This window comes from Ananas comosus, linkage group 3 (assembly GCF_001540865.1).
Source record: "Ananas comosus cultivar F153 linkage group 3, ASM154086v1, whole genome shotgun sequence".
Classification (NCBI taxonomy): domain Eukaryota; kingdom Viridiplantae; phylum Streptophyta; class Magnoliopsida; order Poales; family Bromeliaceae; genus Ananas; species Ananas comosus.
In genome coordinates, this window is record NC_033623.1 from 2,868,796 (window position 1) to 2,886,469 (window position 17,674).

General features: G+C 36.0%; 2 protein-coding genes across 4 annotated transcripts; both read left to right on the forward strand.

Moving 5' to 3' along the window:
* Nucleotides 3,511-7,866, forward strand: LOC109707049 (pentatricopeptide repeat-containing protein At5g41170, mitochondrial-like). Of its 3 annotated transcripts, XM_020228114.1 has the most exons (4): nucleotides 3,511-4,403; nucleotides 4,542-6,248; nucleotides 7,298-7,417; nucleotides 7,518-7,866. In XM_020228114.1, the coding sequence occupies exons 1-2, from the start codon at nucleotides 3,786-3,788 to the stop codon at nucleotides 5,985-5,987; spliced, it is 2,064 nt and encodes a 687-aa protein (XP_020083703.1). In that variant the 5' UTR covers nucleotides 3,511-3,785; the 3' UTR covers nucleotides 5,988-6,248; nucleotides 7,298-7,417; nucleotides 7,518-7,866. The 3 variants fall into 3 exon arrangements, with proteins under 3 accessions (XP_020083703.1, XP_020083701.1, XP_020083702.1); XM_020228112.1 differs by having other exon boundaries at nucleotides 3,511-6,248; XM_020228113.1 differs by having other exon boundaries at nucleotides 3,511-6,248; nucleotides 7,334-7,417.
* Nucleotides 9,381-16,474, forward strand: LOC109707272 (50S ribosomal protein L33-like). The gene is made up of 2 exons (XM_020228424.1): nucleotides 9,381-9,413; nucleotides 16,004-16,474. The coding sequence occupies exon 2, from the start codon at nucleotides 16,022-16,024 to the stop codon at nucleotides 16,193-16,195; it is 174 nt and encodes a 57-aa protein (XP_020084013.1). The 5' UTR covers nucleotides 9,381-9,413; nucleotides 16,004-16,021; the 3' UTR covers nucleotides 16,196-16,474.

A 17,674-nucleotide genomic window follows, 5' to 3' on the forward strand; every position in this document is an offset into this window, starting at 1 on the left:
GGTCTTGGTGCTCCTAAGCCGTTTTCAATAATGAAGCTTCCAAATCGACGATCGGCTACGTTAAACTTGATCTAACATATTTTAAAGATTTGTTTAAAAAAACTACAGTTTTTTGATATCATTTACCCAACGATTGAAATGGTTCAAAATCAACGACTGAAAATAAAAATCTTACAAAAAGTGGTGATATAGCACTAAAATTTTCGATCATAGATATTGATCTTGCAGTAAATAGTATAAAAAATTTTCTATTAAAATTTTATCTGATTTGACTACTTCTACACCATTAAACTTGCAAACGATGTACATTAATCATTAAAAATTATTGATTTTAAACCCTTTCGATTGTTAGGTAAATAATATCAAAAAATCACAAAATTTATTTTCTAAATACTTCAAATATGCTAGATTAAGTCTAACGGAGCTGATCGTTGATTTGAAAGCTTCATCATCGAAAATAGCTTAGGAGCACGAAGGCTTCCGTGCTCCTAATAGCACACAAGACTTGCTCTATAACTATCAAGCGCTGCAAAACTCTCTCTCTCTCTCTCTTTCTCTCTCTCTCTCTCTCTCTCTCTCTCTCTCTCTCTCTCTCTATATATATATATATATATATATATATATATATATCATGTTTAACAGTACCGATCGTTGATTTGGAAACTCTATCATTGCAAACAAATTAATAAGAAATCGAACCGTTTACTATCGATAGTAGCCCAGTAAACACACACATCCACGCTCTTTCTCTCTCTCTCTCCCTCTATAAAACGTTCTAGAAACCAAATTTCAAGTACAACTACGATACTATTTAAAAGTATGGCGACATTCATACTCATAAGTTGTTTTCAATGATAAAGTTTTCGAATCGACGATCCATACCGTTAAACATGATATAGAGTATTTGAAACTTCTAGAAAATGAAGTTTGTAATTTTTTAAAAATTAAATAAAATGAACGGTCAAAATCTAACATCTTGCCTAAAAATTAAAAATAAAAGATCAAAATTTTCAATTTGAGATCAGAGTTATTGATATTTATCTTGATAGTGAATAGGATTTTTTTATAAAAAATTCAACTCCAATTTTTTTTACACCGTTAAACTGGCAAATATCCCATTCCGGCCGTTAAGATTTGTTAGATTATTTGAGATCTTTTGATTGTAAGCTAAATATAGTCGAAAAATTATGTAATTTGATTTTATAAATTTCAAATGCTTTAAATTATGTTTAACAATATAGATTGTCAATTTGAAAGTTTCATCATCGAAAATGTCATATGAGTACAAAGACGGTCGTACTCATCATAAGAGTATAGTAGTCGGACTCTTTAGTGTACTAGACGCTTTCTCTTCTTCTTTCGATCCTCATCAACGTGGAGCTCCCTGTTGAAGTGAACCAGGAGGTTGTCTTCTTCCTTGTTCCTCGCTGGTGTGGTGTACTGTTGAACTTGGAGCATATGTGGCACCGGATCTTTGAGGTAGGTGACTATGGTTTCTCTGATAGTTTTGGGAGACCGTATTTTTGGAGTTTGTTGGATTTAGCAGTGGATTTTACTGCTATTATTTGGAGTGGGATTTTAATTGGAGGATTTTTCTTGTTGAGTTCTTGCTCTGTGAGGAGGTGCATTTTGAGCATCGTTTTCTATCTCTTTGGACTAGTATTTATAGCTGGGTTATGTTGCCGAACTTCCTACTATGTCTATTACGTAGAATTTAGCATGTGTGTTAACCTGTAATTCGGACACTTATTTGTTAACTAAGCAATACTGTTTGCATGAATCTTATATAAATGCTTTATTTCTCTTTACCTGAGATTGCGTTAAGATCACATCTAGCAATATATTTAATCCTACACATTCTACTAATTTCCTCTAGTAGAGATGGCATTATTTGTTTATGCATTAAACAGATAATTTGACTTATGCCAGGGTTAGTGGGTGATGATAGTTTTTGTGATAGTGTAAGATTGCATTATGCCACGATACAGGGTGGCGATATTGGATAGCATTTGATTGCAGCAGAGATCACCTCACCGCTATTTTTATGCTCTGGTTGATCATTCGTATTTGATTATAACCTATACGAGTCATATTGAGCTTGATAGAGATATTATTATACTCAAGTGGGTCACGTCCCTCGATTGCCCCTCTAGAGGTTGGCAACTGACATAGATGGTAGGTTGCCTATGCATTGACTGACCATTAGGTCGATGCGGGGGCCAAACGCGAGGCGATCGCAGGGTTGACCGGACCAGTGAGTTGGTCAATATAATTGGGTTATAGTTTTGCTTTATTCAGTAGTTAGTTGATGCATGTTATTAATGATTTATAGTTTTCAGTAGTAGCATAGAGGCATGTAAGTAGTTGTTTATTTCTACCACTACCACGCCTAAATATATCTAGGCATGGTAGTGGCAGTTTATTTCTAATGATTTATAGTTTTCAGTAGTAGCTACAGTTTTCAGTAGTAGCATTGACATACTACTTTTATACATTTTAGTTTACTATCTTTGCCTGTAGTACATCTAGTGATGTAGATTGTTATTGTCATCAACTGTACCCACTTGGGACTACGGTTTAGTAGGTAGGTCTCACACCCCCTCTTTGTTGTTTTTCTATTTCAAAGCTCTTAGCATCTGTATCTGACCGAGGTAGGCGGATAACGAGCCAGATAGCATCTCCTATTCGTGAGCCAACTAGAGGACCAGAGTTTGAGTCTTGGATAACACACTGTACATTTGAATTGGCTAAGCCAGTGAAGTATTGTATATTATTTTGGTTATTTTAGGGTTGTATGATTGGTGGACGATGTATGTATAGTGTTATTATGTTTTTTTACAGCTTTCATAAACTCTAATATCTACTAGTTGCGGACTTCTAATCTCTGTTGAGTTGTGGACCTAGAACTTGTTTATTTAACAGGTTTTTCTGACGCTTTGTGTCCATTGTGCATTGCAGTGCATACAGCAGGGCGGGTTTGTTGGTGTACCTAAAAAGGCTTCTGCTGTAGGTTTAGACATGACAAACCCTCTCTCTCTCTCTCTCTCTCTCTCTCTCTCTCATATATTTATATAATATATAACTATTAATTTCATACCCGCTTAATGAAATTTATTATAATTTTAAAAAATTTTAAAATTCGTTTTCTAAAAGTTTAAATATTGTATATTATTTTAAGTGCATGAACCGTCGATTTCGAAATGTTATTATTGAAAATAACTTGTGTGCATGAAGGAGGGTTTGTTGTCTTCAATAAAACTTAAAAACGGCGAATCATTTTTTTTAAACAATACTATCAAATATTACACATCTTATAATTTGGGAACCAAAAATGTAATCTTGTCAAAAATAAATAAACCACAAGATGAAATAAACGAGGCCGAGTTTTTTTTTTTTAGAAAAAAAAATTACCAGAACGAAAAACACCCCAAAACCTCCCGCTTCGCCTCTTCGCCCACAAACCCTACGTTTTCCTTCCACTCAAAACCATCTACTTGTTTTTTTTTCTTTTTTTCCCTTTTTTTTTCACATGATTTCTTATCTCCTATGCTCCAATTCCCTCAATCAAAACCTTCTAATTACTTCGTAACTTCTAATTACTTCGTAAATTCTCTTTGTTTCGATCCCAACACCACCCCCATTCCAAAAGAAGCTTCTTTTACTGCCAAAAATGGCCTGAATCCATATAAAAAAAGCTGCTCTTTTTTAGTCGGGTTTATTGTAGAAAGAAACGTACTACTCTGATGAGCTTTTGCGGTGTCAATTCATGAGTTTAGTGACGATCTATGATCAGGGTTGTACCCCGGCCACTCTGCCGAGCTGCTTCTGTAGTAACCAAAAAGCGCTTCTACTCTTCCTCTGCTCTCTCCCTGCAGTTTTTGGATGCACACCACCTGTTCGATTCGAATTCCGCGGTCAAAATCGAATCTTTGTATGGCCGTCATTCAAAAGTCGCCGCCTTTCGCGCTAATCGTGCCCCGAGTCTCTTCCCGCTTGTGGCTTCGGTCGTTCGCACTCTGAATTGGGGCATCGTGCGAACGCTGCGGTTCTCGGAGGTCGTAGATGTGTATGGGTTCTCTCACTCATTGGAGTCCTTTGGAATGCTCATTGGGGTATTTGCCTCGGCCGGAAGGTATTCGCAGGTGAGGTGTTTGATTAAATGCCTAGTTGATTACGATAAGAATGTTGGCTTCAGCTTGCTTGAGCTGCCCACTATATTACCCGAGCTATCGAGTGGTGAGCTGAGCTTGTTACAAGCATACGGATTAGTGATCCAAGTTCTTGCAGAGTCGTCAATGCTTGACGCTGCGGTAGAGTCCTACTTGAAAGCGAAGATATTTGGAGTTCATATCGGTGTTCCGGTGTGCAATTTCTTGCTCAAGTCCTTGGTTAAACACTGCGAGGTAGAGCGTGCTAAAACGTTATTTCAAAATATGAAGAATTTCGGGCCGTTGCCTAATGTCCACACCTACACTATTTTGATGAACCTATATGCCAAAGACGGCATGTTCAATATTGATGAAGCTAGTGGAATTTTGAAGGAAATGGAGCAACGTGGTGTCAAGCCAAATGAAGTAACCTATGGTACATACATCCGCGTCCTTTGTGGAGCTGGAATGATTGAATCTGCACGGGAGTTTCTCAAGGATTTGCTTGGTAAAGGCCTGCAATATAATAACTACTGTTTTAATGCTGTGATTCTTGGTTTTTGCCGTGAAGCTTCGTTGCTGCCTAGGGCGCTGACGGTTCTTGACGAAATGAAGGCTTGCGGATTGACGCCAGATGTGCATACATATAGTATTCTTATTGACGGGTTTTGCAAGAAAGGAGATGTTTTAAAAGGGTACGACTTGCTTATTGAAATGGCAAATAGCGGAATAATGCCGACGATAGTTTGTTATAGCTCGCTCTTGCACGGGTTGTGCATGAGAGGAGAGATGGATACAGCGGTGAATTTGTTCTATGAGCTTAAATATCGAGGTTATGAGCATGACTTGGTTTCTTACGGCATTCTCATTGATGGGTATTGTCATCTTGGCGACCTAGAGGGTGCTTGTAAACTCTGGGATGAGATGATTCAAAGAGATTTAAAACCCGATGCTCTTTGTTATACAAGCACTATTTATGGCTATTGCAAAATTGGATGCTTGAATGAAGCTCTTCAACAATTTGAGCTCATGCTTTGTAGTGGAGTGGCACCTAGTGTTGTCACGTGTGCTGTGATTGTTGATGGGTTCTGCAAAAAAGGGCGTCTTGCAGACGCATTCCAGTTCTTGAATGAGATGCTTGGCTGGGGCGTCATTCCCAATATATTTATATATAAGGTTCTCATGATTGCACTATGCAAGGAAATGCCGCATAAGGTATGGGAAGTTTTTGGTGCTATGACAAAGAGAGGGATTGTGGCAGATGTAGTTGTCTATACAATTCTTATTGATGCTTCTTTGAAAATGTCAGACCTTACGGGGGCTTGCAGATTATTTTCTGGAATGTCAAGAAAAGCAGTTGAGCCCAGCATTTTCACATACACGAGCCTCATTAATGGCCTTTGCAGGAATGGTAGATTCCCAGAAGCTTTGAGTTTATTTGAGGAAATGATCGAAAAAGGTTTCACGCCTGATAGAGTTGTTTATACCTCGGTGATTGGGGGTTATTGTAGGTGTGGAGATGTTGAGAAAGCCATGAAGTTGTTTAACAAGATGGTGCAATGTGGTTTTTCGCCTGATGTTGTTGCCTACTCTTGTCTTATTGATGGATATAGCAAGTTTCTACTTATGGACAAAGCAGAATCACTCTTTCATGAGATGATAAAGATGGGACTATCACCTACTGTAGTTACTTATACTTCTCTCATAGCTGGGTATCGCAAAATGGGTGACTGGGATAAGGCTTTTGACATGTATAATAGAATGATAAAACAGGGAATTCAGCCTGATATGTTGGCTAACTTGTCACTGGGCATCAATCGCAGCACAGAGCAGACGTAAAGAGTTAACAATAAATTCCATGATAATTAATTCCTTCTTGGCGTAGCTTCTAGCTGCTTCTCCACTCCTACAAATAGCAGCCTCGAATTTGGTGAATAAAGGAAGCTGAAATGAGATTCTCGGGAGAAGAGTAGAAGCTCCAATTTGAAGTTTCTTTGTTTGCTATAGCAGCAAACTGAGAGTCAAGATTCGGTGACAAGCTTTTCGTGCTTCTTCAAACAACTTATACAGCACATCTGCAGCAGCTTCACTTAACTCATGGTAAGTTTATACTGTATATTTTTCATAACACCACACACTGCATACTTTCTCGAGGGATTGCATATATCAATTTTTGCTTTCTAACATATCATTATTCAATGTCCGGAAGAAAAGTGAAAATGAACTTTCTACTTTGACACACGTTCCCAATGGGAAAATATGTTGAAGATGACAGAAAATGCACTTCATGCTTGATGTCAAATAGTTACTGTCGAGGACGAAGGTGAAAGATACATTTTAGAGTGATGTTCTAATTTTTATTATCTTTTGATTAACCAAAATCTGGTCAATTCAGCTCATTTAAAGCCAGCCTTCACTCCATCCTAAGTTTTGTTGGCCATGTGAAGTCTAAAAAAGAAACTATATGAGATCTCTCATATGAATTCTCATTCACAACTTAATCTTATTTTCAGCTATATCTTCTCCTAAAACAGTCTTGGGTGAATCTTTCCTAATCACTTCTAACTCTGTCATACCTCTCACTGTCTCTTATCATATCATCTGCCAGAGGGACAAGCATATCTCTTCCTTTTATTTTACTCTCGCATCTCTCTTTACATAGATGAATGCCTTCCTTCCCAATCCTAAATTTTATATAACTACTTATCAACCATAATATCCATATCTTAGTCACACTTATTCCACTAGTGTGTTGTTTCATATTTGGTTCTACGTGTTGTTCAGGAAGAAATATGGCAATTCTGCGAATTTACCTATCAATTTGGATATTTGACTCCATGTTTGGGAAATGTCTATTTTTAAGAAGGTCATAACCTTGGATATTTCAAACATCCGTCCACTCTTCTCCTTCTGCTAAACTTATTTTGCATAACTTCGCCGGGTATAGCACGACTACAATAGCGGTTAAGTTTCATTGATTTGTAATGTATCAAATTTTGAGTGAACGAAATGTTCTTCCATCAATACATTGATGCCAACCATGAATTAAATGATCTATGTTGCTATATTGCTGAAAGGCAATTAAGACGTATCATGGGAGACGATTTACTGCTTCATTAATGCCCACACTGCTAATGTTGATTCTTTAGGAGGCCTGACATGCCAGATAGTTTTTATCCAAGCAGTAATGGTGGACTTAACATGTGGGACTATCGCATTTGTCCTCGGAGATTGAAGAAGGATGAGTAACTTGGCCTTGCCGAAGCGAGGTAGTATTTCTTCAAGTATCCTTCTTTATTCTGTATTAGAAATTTAGAATGAATCAGCATTGACAATGGTTGTTAATTCTGACTTTTATTGAATATGCAGCGCGTATTGACCTTCAACGGAAACTGTTCGGTAGCGTATGACTACTGCAGTTGGATGCAGAAATTCAACAAGAACAAATTGGCTGACAGTGATTATTATTATTACATTCAATAACATTATAGTCACGCAAATTAAACAAGTTGCTTTATGAACAGGCAATTTTCATAACTTTAATTATGAAAAAAAATCTTTTATTTAAGTTTAGATATATTGTATAAGTATTAACTTAGCTGGTTGTTGTTTAATTGTGTAATTAAAATGATTTGTAAAATTATTCTAAAAAAAAATTGGTGAAGTGTAAGGTTCACACTGAAGCAAAGTTTTATGCAGGGATAATTGAAACATGAGCAACGCTACAGGAATATTCTAATCTGGGGTGTATATTTTACATCTTACTGATCCGATGGCTATAATTAGTTTAAATTTTTTTATATTAAAAAGGTACTTATTATTTTCATCTTTCTTTTTTCTTTTTTCTTTTTTTTTTGGCTAAATTACAGAAAACCCCCCTATAATAACCCGCTTTTTCACTTTCCCCTCCTGACATTTAAAAATCTACACTTTGCCCTCTTGTAAAATAAAAAATGTTCACAGGGGGTTACGGTGTGTAAAATGATCATTTTGCCCCTCGCCATTGTTGTCTTTTTCCTGAGCTTCCTCAACCGCCCCTTCAATCCGCCGCTATTTCCACCTCAATCGGCCACGATTCCTCTTCAATTTCTTCTCCACCTGCTCCCCTTCTCCTCCTACACCGTCGCCGCCCATCGATTTCGGCGACAGTATGGAGGATACTAAGATGGGTGTTGATGGAGAGGTAGGCCGGGACAACGAGGGCGAAGGCGAGGCGGCGGAGGAGGACGAAAGGGATGTGGGCGAGGGCGAAGCAGTGGAGGACGGCGAGGCAGCGAGCCGGAGGGAGCGAAGCATCAGAGAGGAGGGAGAGGGGTATTTTTGGTATAAAAAAATATTTTTTAACAGAACCCCTAACGGAACCCTAACGGTAGGGGTGAAGTGCACATTTTTCATTTTATAAGAGGGCAAAGTGTATGTTTTAAATGTCAGGGGGGGAAAGTGAAAAAGCGGGTTATTACAGGGGGGTTTTCTGTAATTTAGCCTTTTTTTTTTTTTCCCTCTAATTCTTTCCCTCTTGTGTTGTGAAACAAAAGAGTGAAAATAAAAAGAGCATTTAAGTTGAATTAATCTCAACCGTTCATGTGAAACGTGCTAGATGTACACCCCAAAATGGGCTGTACCATTAGCCTTTTTTTTTTTCTTTTTTTTTTTGGTAATAGGATCCTTAACCTTTTGAATTATTTGCACAATTGTTCCTTAACCTTTTACTTTTTTTCTTTTTTTCTTTTTTTTTTTTCCATTTCATTCTCTAATCTCTTCTTCCTCGTGCACGCCCATCACGTTAAGCCTAATTTCATACCAGTAATATTATCCTTTACACCTCTATTATTTCAATAACGCACATGATACCCGGTCTCTTTTGAAGCATTTAATATCCTTTGCGTCAAGCCGAGCGCGTTTTATTCTAAAAACTTAAGAAAGTCAGTGTTAAAATTAATCAAGATACTGTCACTATATAATTGTGATCTATATAACTATTTTATCAAAATAAATAAGAAGTCGGATAGCTGGGACATATAGTTGAAGCAAAATATAAAGCTTATGGAGCTAAGAGACAAAAAAAAATAATAATAATAATATCTGGAACCAAAGTGCTAAATGTGGTAAAGCTTAGGGACAACGGTGTACTTTTCGTTATTTTGTTAGGGACTTTGTTATAACAATATAAAAAGTGAGGCACTAAAGTGAAAACAAGCGGTGCAATTCACCCTCCTCTTCATCCCTAAGCTTCCGCCGCCCCGTTCCATCTCGTCGCCAAGTGAGGTAAACCCTTCTCTCTCTCTCTCTCTCTCTCTCTCTCTCTCTCTCTCTCTCTCCCTAATAATAAAAATGATACGTTGAATCTATATTATCCTCGCTTCATCTTATTTCTCTTATGATCACGGTTCCTGAATCCTTTTGTCGTGGTGCTTCCTTTTTCCTTTTCTTTTTGGAGGGATTTTAGGGTTGATTTATGGTGGTTGATAAGACTATGCAGAAGATTATAGATCTCAAGGGTTGTGATCTATGGCTATTGGAAACAATGGCCTCGTTCGGCATCGTTGCCGTTTTGATTGTGTTTTTTAACCACTAATTCTACATAATTTGATATATCGGGGGAAAAAGTTTCCTCTTCTTGTCAGTACTGGCTGGCTCGCAATGCGCCGCAGCCATGAACTATGGATCATTTTGAATCGGCTACTCAATCTTGCAAAATGTTGATTTCACTATCCAACCTCTAAGTTTGTTTGATTTGAGTCTGCCAACAGTATTTTGACTTCAAAATTTAAACTAATTACTTATTTTACTGGATGTATCGTTGAGAGAATTGCATGAAGTATTCTAACTGAACTTGTATAGATAAATGACATATTCAAATTTTGAAGTCAAAGTATTGTTGGCTTACTCAAAATCAAACAATAAAATCAAAATTTTGAAAGGTTGGGTATTCAACTCAAAATGGTCCGTTGTTTTAGATTAGTTCTGTATGGTTTTACCTAAAATTTCAAATTTTTGGATGCGAGAATTGTGATAAATCCACTATCCCCTCCTACACTAATCCAGAGGTAGAATTCTATTTAAAGAAACCAAAAGTAACAACAACGATGCCAAACGAGGCCTAATATTTGTATTGCTTGTCATTTAAGTTGCAAACTTGATTATTTTTCTACATTAGTACCTTATAAATATATTTACTATTTTAATAGGTTTTGCTGTTACAAAGGCAGGACAAGCAACTAACATCCCTCAAACAAATAGAATTTGGTGCTTTTAAACTTTGTAAATGAAGCACCCGAGTCGTTGCGCATGCACAATCTATTTAGCATTGAAATTTTAAATTTATAGATGTGCAGATCTCTATAAACAAATACTTACTGGAGGATATTTTTTGTTTCTGAGGAAAGAAATGATTTGGGAATAAAATGTCATGGGCTTAATGCTAAACTTGAACATAGTAGCTTTGATTGAGGGAGTGTTTGGTTACCTAAAAAGTATTTTCCGTTTTTTTGGTTCCCAGGAAAAGTAGTTTTTCTAGAAAACTTTTTTCTAAATTTCATGAAAGAGTGTCCTTTCTATTCTTTGGATTTTTAATCCGGAAAACAAAAACTATGGAAAGAGTGTTTTCCATGGAAATTTTTTATCTCAAAAAATAGTTTTCTACACTCTTCTGAGAAATCAAACACTCCTTTAATTCACGTAAATGATAGCGTAAATCGTCTATTTTGGTAGTAAGAGAAAGTTTGTAGTTCTCACAAAGAACGTGAAATCGAGAAAGCAATGCATGTTTATTTTTGGCCTATAGTTAGTTAATTCACGAATTATTTGTGAATTATTCGTAAGTTTTTGAAAAATTGAATTAAACAGCCAGTTTCATAATTTTTCAAAAATTCAGAAAAAATACGTATATTTAGATAAAAGTAATTGTTTACGAATTATATATTGTTTGTGAATAGTTCGCCTCAAAAGAACGGCGCTCGCGGTCGCTGCAACGCAGACTCGCGGGTACCCCAACAAAAAAAAAAAAAAAAAAAAAAAAAAGGAAAAAAAAAGAGGGTTTGCCCTAACTTCGCAGCCCTGCGGCGCTGCCACCGACCCCAGTCCCCATCCCTTTCCCTGCCCCTCTTCCCGTCCGGCCGCTCGCCGAACGCCATCGGAAGCCCTCCTCTTCAGAAATCGAAGATCGAAGATCGGGTTCTTCACTCTTCAGAAATCGAAACCCTCCTCGTCGCCTCTTCCTCTTCCGCTTCCGCTTCCGCTTCCTCTCCCGCTTCCGCTATCCAACGATAGATCAGTAACCGNCGGGTGGTTCTTTACAAACCAGGTACGATTTGAGTTTTCATTCTTCAAAGCAAAAGTTGGAAGCTTTTAGTCCATCTGATGGATAAGTTTTTATACACAAATGGCGGCTCGAGTGCTTAAATTGAATGTGTCCATTCTCTGTTATGCACAAAGAAGACCCAAACATAGAGCTAAATAATCTTAATTAACTTAGGGACCAGGAACTCTTGTATTATACCTAATCAATTTCATGATCTTGTCGACACTTGCAAAAGGAGTTCGCTGATTATAATTACTAAAACTTTCTGTGCTTGTATGCTCTATGTTTATTCAAGCTTTTATGTATGCTCATATGTGGAATTGTGAACTTTATGTATCTTTTATTTGTTTACTGTTTAGACTTTAGAATTTAGATATGCTAGTATGCACTATGCAAAGTGTCAGTTTCATCTTGTATTTAGTTTCTAACTATGCTTGTATGTGAACCTTTTATATTTTACATTTAAATATGGACTATCTTGATCTCTTATTTGCTTAATTATTTATTTATTTTGAGGCATAATATAATTTACTATTTTTTTTACTTAATTAGTTTAATTTTGTAGCTCTTTATTCTTATATTCTTAAAAAATATGAGTATTTATGCTAATAGCATAAATCTTGAGAGAAAAAAACTTAATTTAATAGCCGACTTTTTGATCCCGAATTTTTAATTGGTGAACGTATAATATCCGTATAAATCACGTATCCGAATAATTGGCGAATCCGTTTTTTAGCCGTTGTTTTTAACGAATTTAAAAATTAGAAGGCGAATTTTATCCGAATTATATCCGTACCGAATTTTTGCCGAATCGGAATTAACTAACTATGGCTACGAGGGACTCTTTATAGAACAATATAAAACATGAGGTGCTAAAGTGATAACAAATGGTAAAATTCACCCCTCCTCTTCATCCCTAAACTTCTGCCACCCCGTTCCATCTCGTCGCCATTAGAACTTCATCCCAAGTGAGGTAAACCCTTCTCTCTCTCTCTCTCTCTCCCCCTAGTAATAAAAATGATACGTTGAATCTATATTATCCTCTCTTCATCTAATTTATCTTATGATTGCGGTTCCTGAATCCTTTTCTCATAGTGCTTCTTTTTTCCTTTTCTGTTTTGAGGGATTTTAGGGTTAATTTATTGTTGTTGATAAGATTATGCAAAAGATTATAGATCTCAAGGGTTGTGATCTATGGCTATTCCAAACAATGGCCTTGTTCGGCATCATTGCCGTTTTGATTGTGTTTTTTAACCACTAATTCTACATTATTTGATATATCGGGGGAAAAAGTTTCCTCTTCTTGTCAGCATTGGCTGGCTCGCAATGCGTCGCGGCCATGAACTGTGGATCATTTTGAATCGACTACTCAACCTTGCAAAATTTTGATTTTACTATCCAACCTTTCAATTTGTTTGATTTGAGTCTGTCAACAGTATTTTGAATTCAAAATTTAAAGTAATTGCTTATTTTACTGGACGTATCGTTGAGAGAATTGCATGAAGTATACTAACTGAACTTGTATAGATAAATGACGCATTCAAATTTTGAAGTCAAAGTACCCTTGTTTGACTCAAAATCAAACAACAAAATCAAATTTTGAAAGGTTGGGTATTCAACTCAAAATGATCTGTAGTTTTAGATTAGTTCTGTATGGTTTTACCAAAAATTTCAAATTTTTGAATACGAGAATTGTGATAAATTCACTATCCCCTCCTACACTAATCCGGATAGAATTCTATTTAAAGAAACAAAAAGTAACAACAACGATGCCAAACGAGGCCTAATATTTGCATTGCTTGTCATTTAAGTTGCAAACTTGATTATTTTTCTACATTAGTACCTTATAAATATATTTACTATTTTAATAGGTTTTGCTGTTACAAAGGCAGGACAAGCAACTAACATCCCTCAAACAAATAGAATTTGGTGGTTTTAAACTTTGTAAATGAAGCACCCGAGTCGTTGCGTATGCACAATCTATTTAGCATTGAAATTTTAAATTTATAGATGTGCAGATCTCTATAAACAAATACTTACTGGAGGATTTTTTTGTTTCTGAGGAAAGAAATGATTTGGGAATAAAATGTCATGGGCTTAATGCTAAACTTGAACATAATAGCTTTGATTGAGGGAGTGTTTGGTTACCTAAAAAGTATTTTCCGTTTGTTTGGTTCCCAGGAAAAGTAGTTTTCCTAGAAAACTTTTTTCTAAATTTCATGAAAGAGTCTCCTTTCTATTCTTTGGATTTTTAATCCGGAAAACAAAAACTATGGAAAGAGTGTTTTCCATGGAAATTTTTTATCTCAGAAAATAGTTTTCCACACTCTTCTGAGGAATCAAACACCCCTTTAATTCACGTAAATGATAGCGTAAATCGTCTATTTTGGTAGCAAGAGAAAGCTTGTAGTTCTCACAAAGAACGTGAGATCGAGAAAGCAATGCATGTGTACTTTTGGCCTATTATTTTAAAGGTGAGTCTCCTGGTAGTTTAGCTTTATAATTGAATATGAAATGTTGCTTCGAAACAAATTTGCCAAGTTTCAAAGCAGTCCCTAATTTGGAGGGACCACTGAATGAATTTGATGGTCAACCAAACAAATTTTACAAATCAACTATAGAAGACTTCACCAAGTACTATTGTGCTTTACTCATAAGAAATTTGGACCAAGCATATTTTGATGCAGCTTAAGAAAGATTCTTATCTTTCTTTTTTATTTCTTTTAATTAGTTTAACTTTTAGTTGTCTATCAGGATTTCTTCCGGATTAATTTTTTCTTGTAGTTGTTGGTTTTAGTTTTATATATTTGGGTGTTTTTTGCCCCAGTGATGTTACAATGGTTGAACACCACTAAATTTCAAGTAGTTTGAGAATTTAATTCTGTTCCAGTTTAATCTACGGCCCTTCATTGCATATCCAATTTCTTATTTGGGTTTTGATTCTTTTTTGGATCTTTTATTTTGCCCTTCCTGCTGTAGTCGACTTTTGATTCATGTTTTTTGTAGCTGGCTACCCCATTTCCTGCTCTTATTGGGATTCCTTCCTCTTGTTGGATATAACTGCATGCCTTTTGGACACTATTCATTATGCAGTGGCTATTTTTTCAAAAATAAGGTAAAACAATATGGAGACCAATCAGGCCTCAACCATAGGCCATTTTGAAATAGGCCTCTAGACCCTTTTCTTTTATTCACACCTCATCAATTTACATTTGTTTAAGTTATTTTAGTCGAGTTTCACGTCTCTATCTACTTTTAGCTGAAGGAAGTGTGGATTTTCTTAATGATTAATGACCAATAACTAATAACTAATATGTTAGGGTTTGTTTATACCCTAACACGTGTCGCGATTCTTCGAGGGATCACGATGATTCCTATGATTATATTCCGATTACTCCTATGCCTACTTTACCATTGGCAAACTGCTAGCACATTATTAATGCTCAAGACCATATTACAACGAACAGAGATGCCTCATTTTTCTAGGCCTATAATTATACGGTAGTCCTAATATGATTAGGAAATCAACGATTAAAGATCTTCCTAATCGAATAAGTTATTTTAAATATAATAATTATCGCTAATCTCATAAATAGAATAATCCTAATCCAGTAAGGAAAATATTAGATATGCAAGATGGGTTTGGATTCATGATTATAACATAATCATTTCATGGAAATCCCAAATTCTACAAATCAATAGAAATGAAAGTTAGTGTGTCAATAAAAGAATTTGAAGTTGGGAAGTCTATTTAAAACCGCTTTGAGTTGCCATTTATCTGATTTTGAAAGTTTGTAGNTTTTTTTGAGAGATAGGTAACACGCTACCCGCTTCACTTATTTCATTTAGAAATAAACTTAGCTGGAAGTGTGAATCAACTAGGATTCGAACTTGGGTCTCGGGTACCAACTAGCAAGCCCTTTGCCACTTGCTCTAGGGACGGTCGGTTGCTTTTTGTTTGGCATTTTCATCGGGCGGTTATTTCGCCTATGTCAAATATCTTCTAGCAAGTCTTAAGGAAGCATTTGTTAATGATTGGATTCTGTGACTCGAGATCAAATGTTTAATAAAATGTTTATTAAACATTTAAATTTGGCACTTAGTAGTAGTCTTATTTTACTTAGGCCCTGTTTGAATGCATGGATATTTTATTCCGGATATATCTTTGATTTACTCAAGAAGTTGTAGTATATGATAGATAAGAAATATGATCAAACGTGTAGATTGAAATAACAGATTCCGTTTTCTAATCAATTTTTCGAAATAAGATAAATTATTTTGTAGGTGAAATATGTTATCCTATCAAATCATAGAGGACAAGGCCTTTCAAGAAGCAAAAAATCAAACTTTTTGCCTCCAATCACACAAAAGAAAACTTCATGCTGAATAAGTTATTCAAAGATAACTTATTCCAACATCCAACAAGGCCAAAGTTTCTTCTTGTCAAAGAATTTTTTTTTTAAAAAAGAAGGAAAATAAATAGCTTCTCGACTTTTAACAAGGGCAACTGCTGAATGTTTCCCCACTGAGCTATTTCTTTTATTCATTTTGCTAGATGCTTGCATTACAATAGATGGGGAAAGCTAAGGGTGGATCGATATTCATCAGGCTGGTTTCAGCTGCAGGGACTGGGTTCTTCTATGTCAAGCGGAAAAATCCGCGCCGAATTACAGAGAAGCTTGAATTCCGCAAGTATGATCCCCGAGTGAATCGGCATGTTCTCTTCACAGAAGCAAAGATGAAGTGAAAAGTAGGTTTGCCGTATAATTTTGTCAGTTAAAATCTTTTATATGATGGAATGTTGGAACCGCTGCCCGAACGATATTAATATTTATGAATCTTATTTCATGTAATGAAAAAATGTTATGGAATAATTAGTACTGCAAGAAGGACATACTGCTGAAATTAATTTTGTATTTCAGCAGTTGATAGTTTGAACTGTGTTGAGTATTGTAAAACCAAAAATGGGTGTAAAGACTTTCATGTTGAGTTTAGCTGATATTAGTTTGGGTTGATTTGTAGAAAATGGAGCTTGGTGAGTTTTTCTGCATTTATGCGGCTGCTCCACTTTTGCTTCTACTTTCAGCTACAGTTACTTTCGTTTGGTATATAGAAAAGTTTTAGTACTCTTTTCTCGTAGTGAGAATAAGAAATGTGATGTCGAGGTCAAAAACTGCAGCACGAAATCAGACAAAATAATGCATTAAAACCTTGACCATATTGCACTGAAACCTTTTTAACTGTAATTATTGTTGTTATGTTTTCTGCTGAAATTGTAACATATCCTTGATCCTTCCAAAGAGATCGGGAAGTATCCTCATGTGTTAGGTTTTTATTCTATCAACGTGGCGTGAGTGTTACAGTGAAAACTTTTTACGATTCAAGATCAAAACCTCATGCAATTTAAGGTCGTGAAGGTTGTGTGGTTCGATTCGAAGAGCTCCCGACCATGAAGAGCTTCGGGCTTACTGAAGCTCGCAGCCTCGTTTCGCAATCTGTACTGAGGCATGGTGTGTCGTAGCGACTTCCAACTCCGACTTCATCCCACCAAATGCCAGATCTCCGAGGACGGCGCTCGTACGCCAGGGTCGTCAAGTTCGGTCTCCCACTTTACTGTATTTGTTCAAAGTCAGTACGATTTTTAAACAAATTTATGATTTCTTAACAATGTATATTACTTTGAAATTGTAAAATTTTGTATTTTTATAAGTAACAGTATTTTAGATTTTTTCTGAATTCAAATCGACCATTTCATCCATGATGTATCTAAGAAACGTAGATGATCATAGCACTGTTCCTAGGTCGCTTTTTCCTTGTGCCACGGAGTAAAAACCTACCAAAAGAATGCGTAGGAATTCTCAAACAGTAAAAACATAGTAACAACATGCAATATTTTTGCTTCACAAAAAAGCAGTTGCCAAAAGGTCATCTCCTTCCTTGAAATAAAGACATTATGAGATGAGAGCATTTTTTTTTTTTCTATGTGGTAAAAATTTATAGGTGATATGATTGATGATAATTGAATCAAATATGTATGGTGACTAAATCACCAACAATTTTCGCACTAATTCCAATGTAAGAGAAAGGGGTTTCGCTCTACATTCCTTTCGTAAATCAGTGAATGATCAGCCGCTTTTTGAAAATGGTGAATCATTTATTACAATCTGACGAGTTCAAACCACCAATATGTCAATTCGCATAAGCATTTCACGCCAACTAATCACAG

What these genes read in the sequence shown, in the direction of transcription:
- LOC109707049 (XM_020228112.1), top strand. Translation starts at nt 3,786, where the DNA reads ATGATCAGGGTTGTACCCCGGCCACTCTGCCGAGCTGCTTCTGTAGTA.
- LOC109707272 (XM_020228424.1), top strand. Translation starts at nt 16,022, where the DNA reads ATGGGGAAAGCTAAGGGTGGATCGATATTCATCAGGCTGGTTTCAGCT.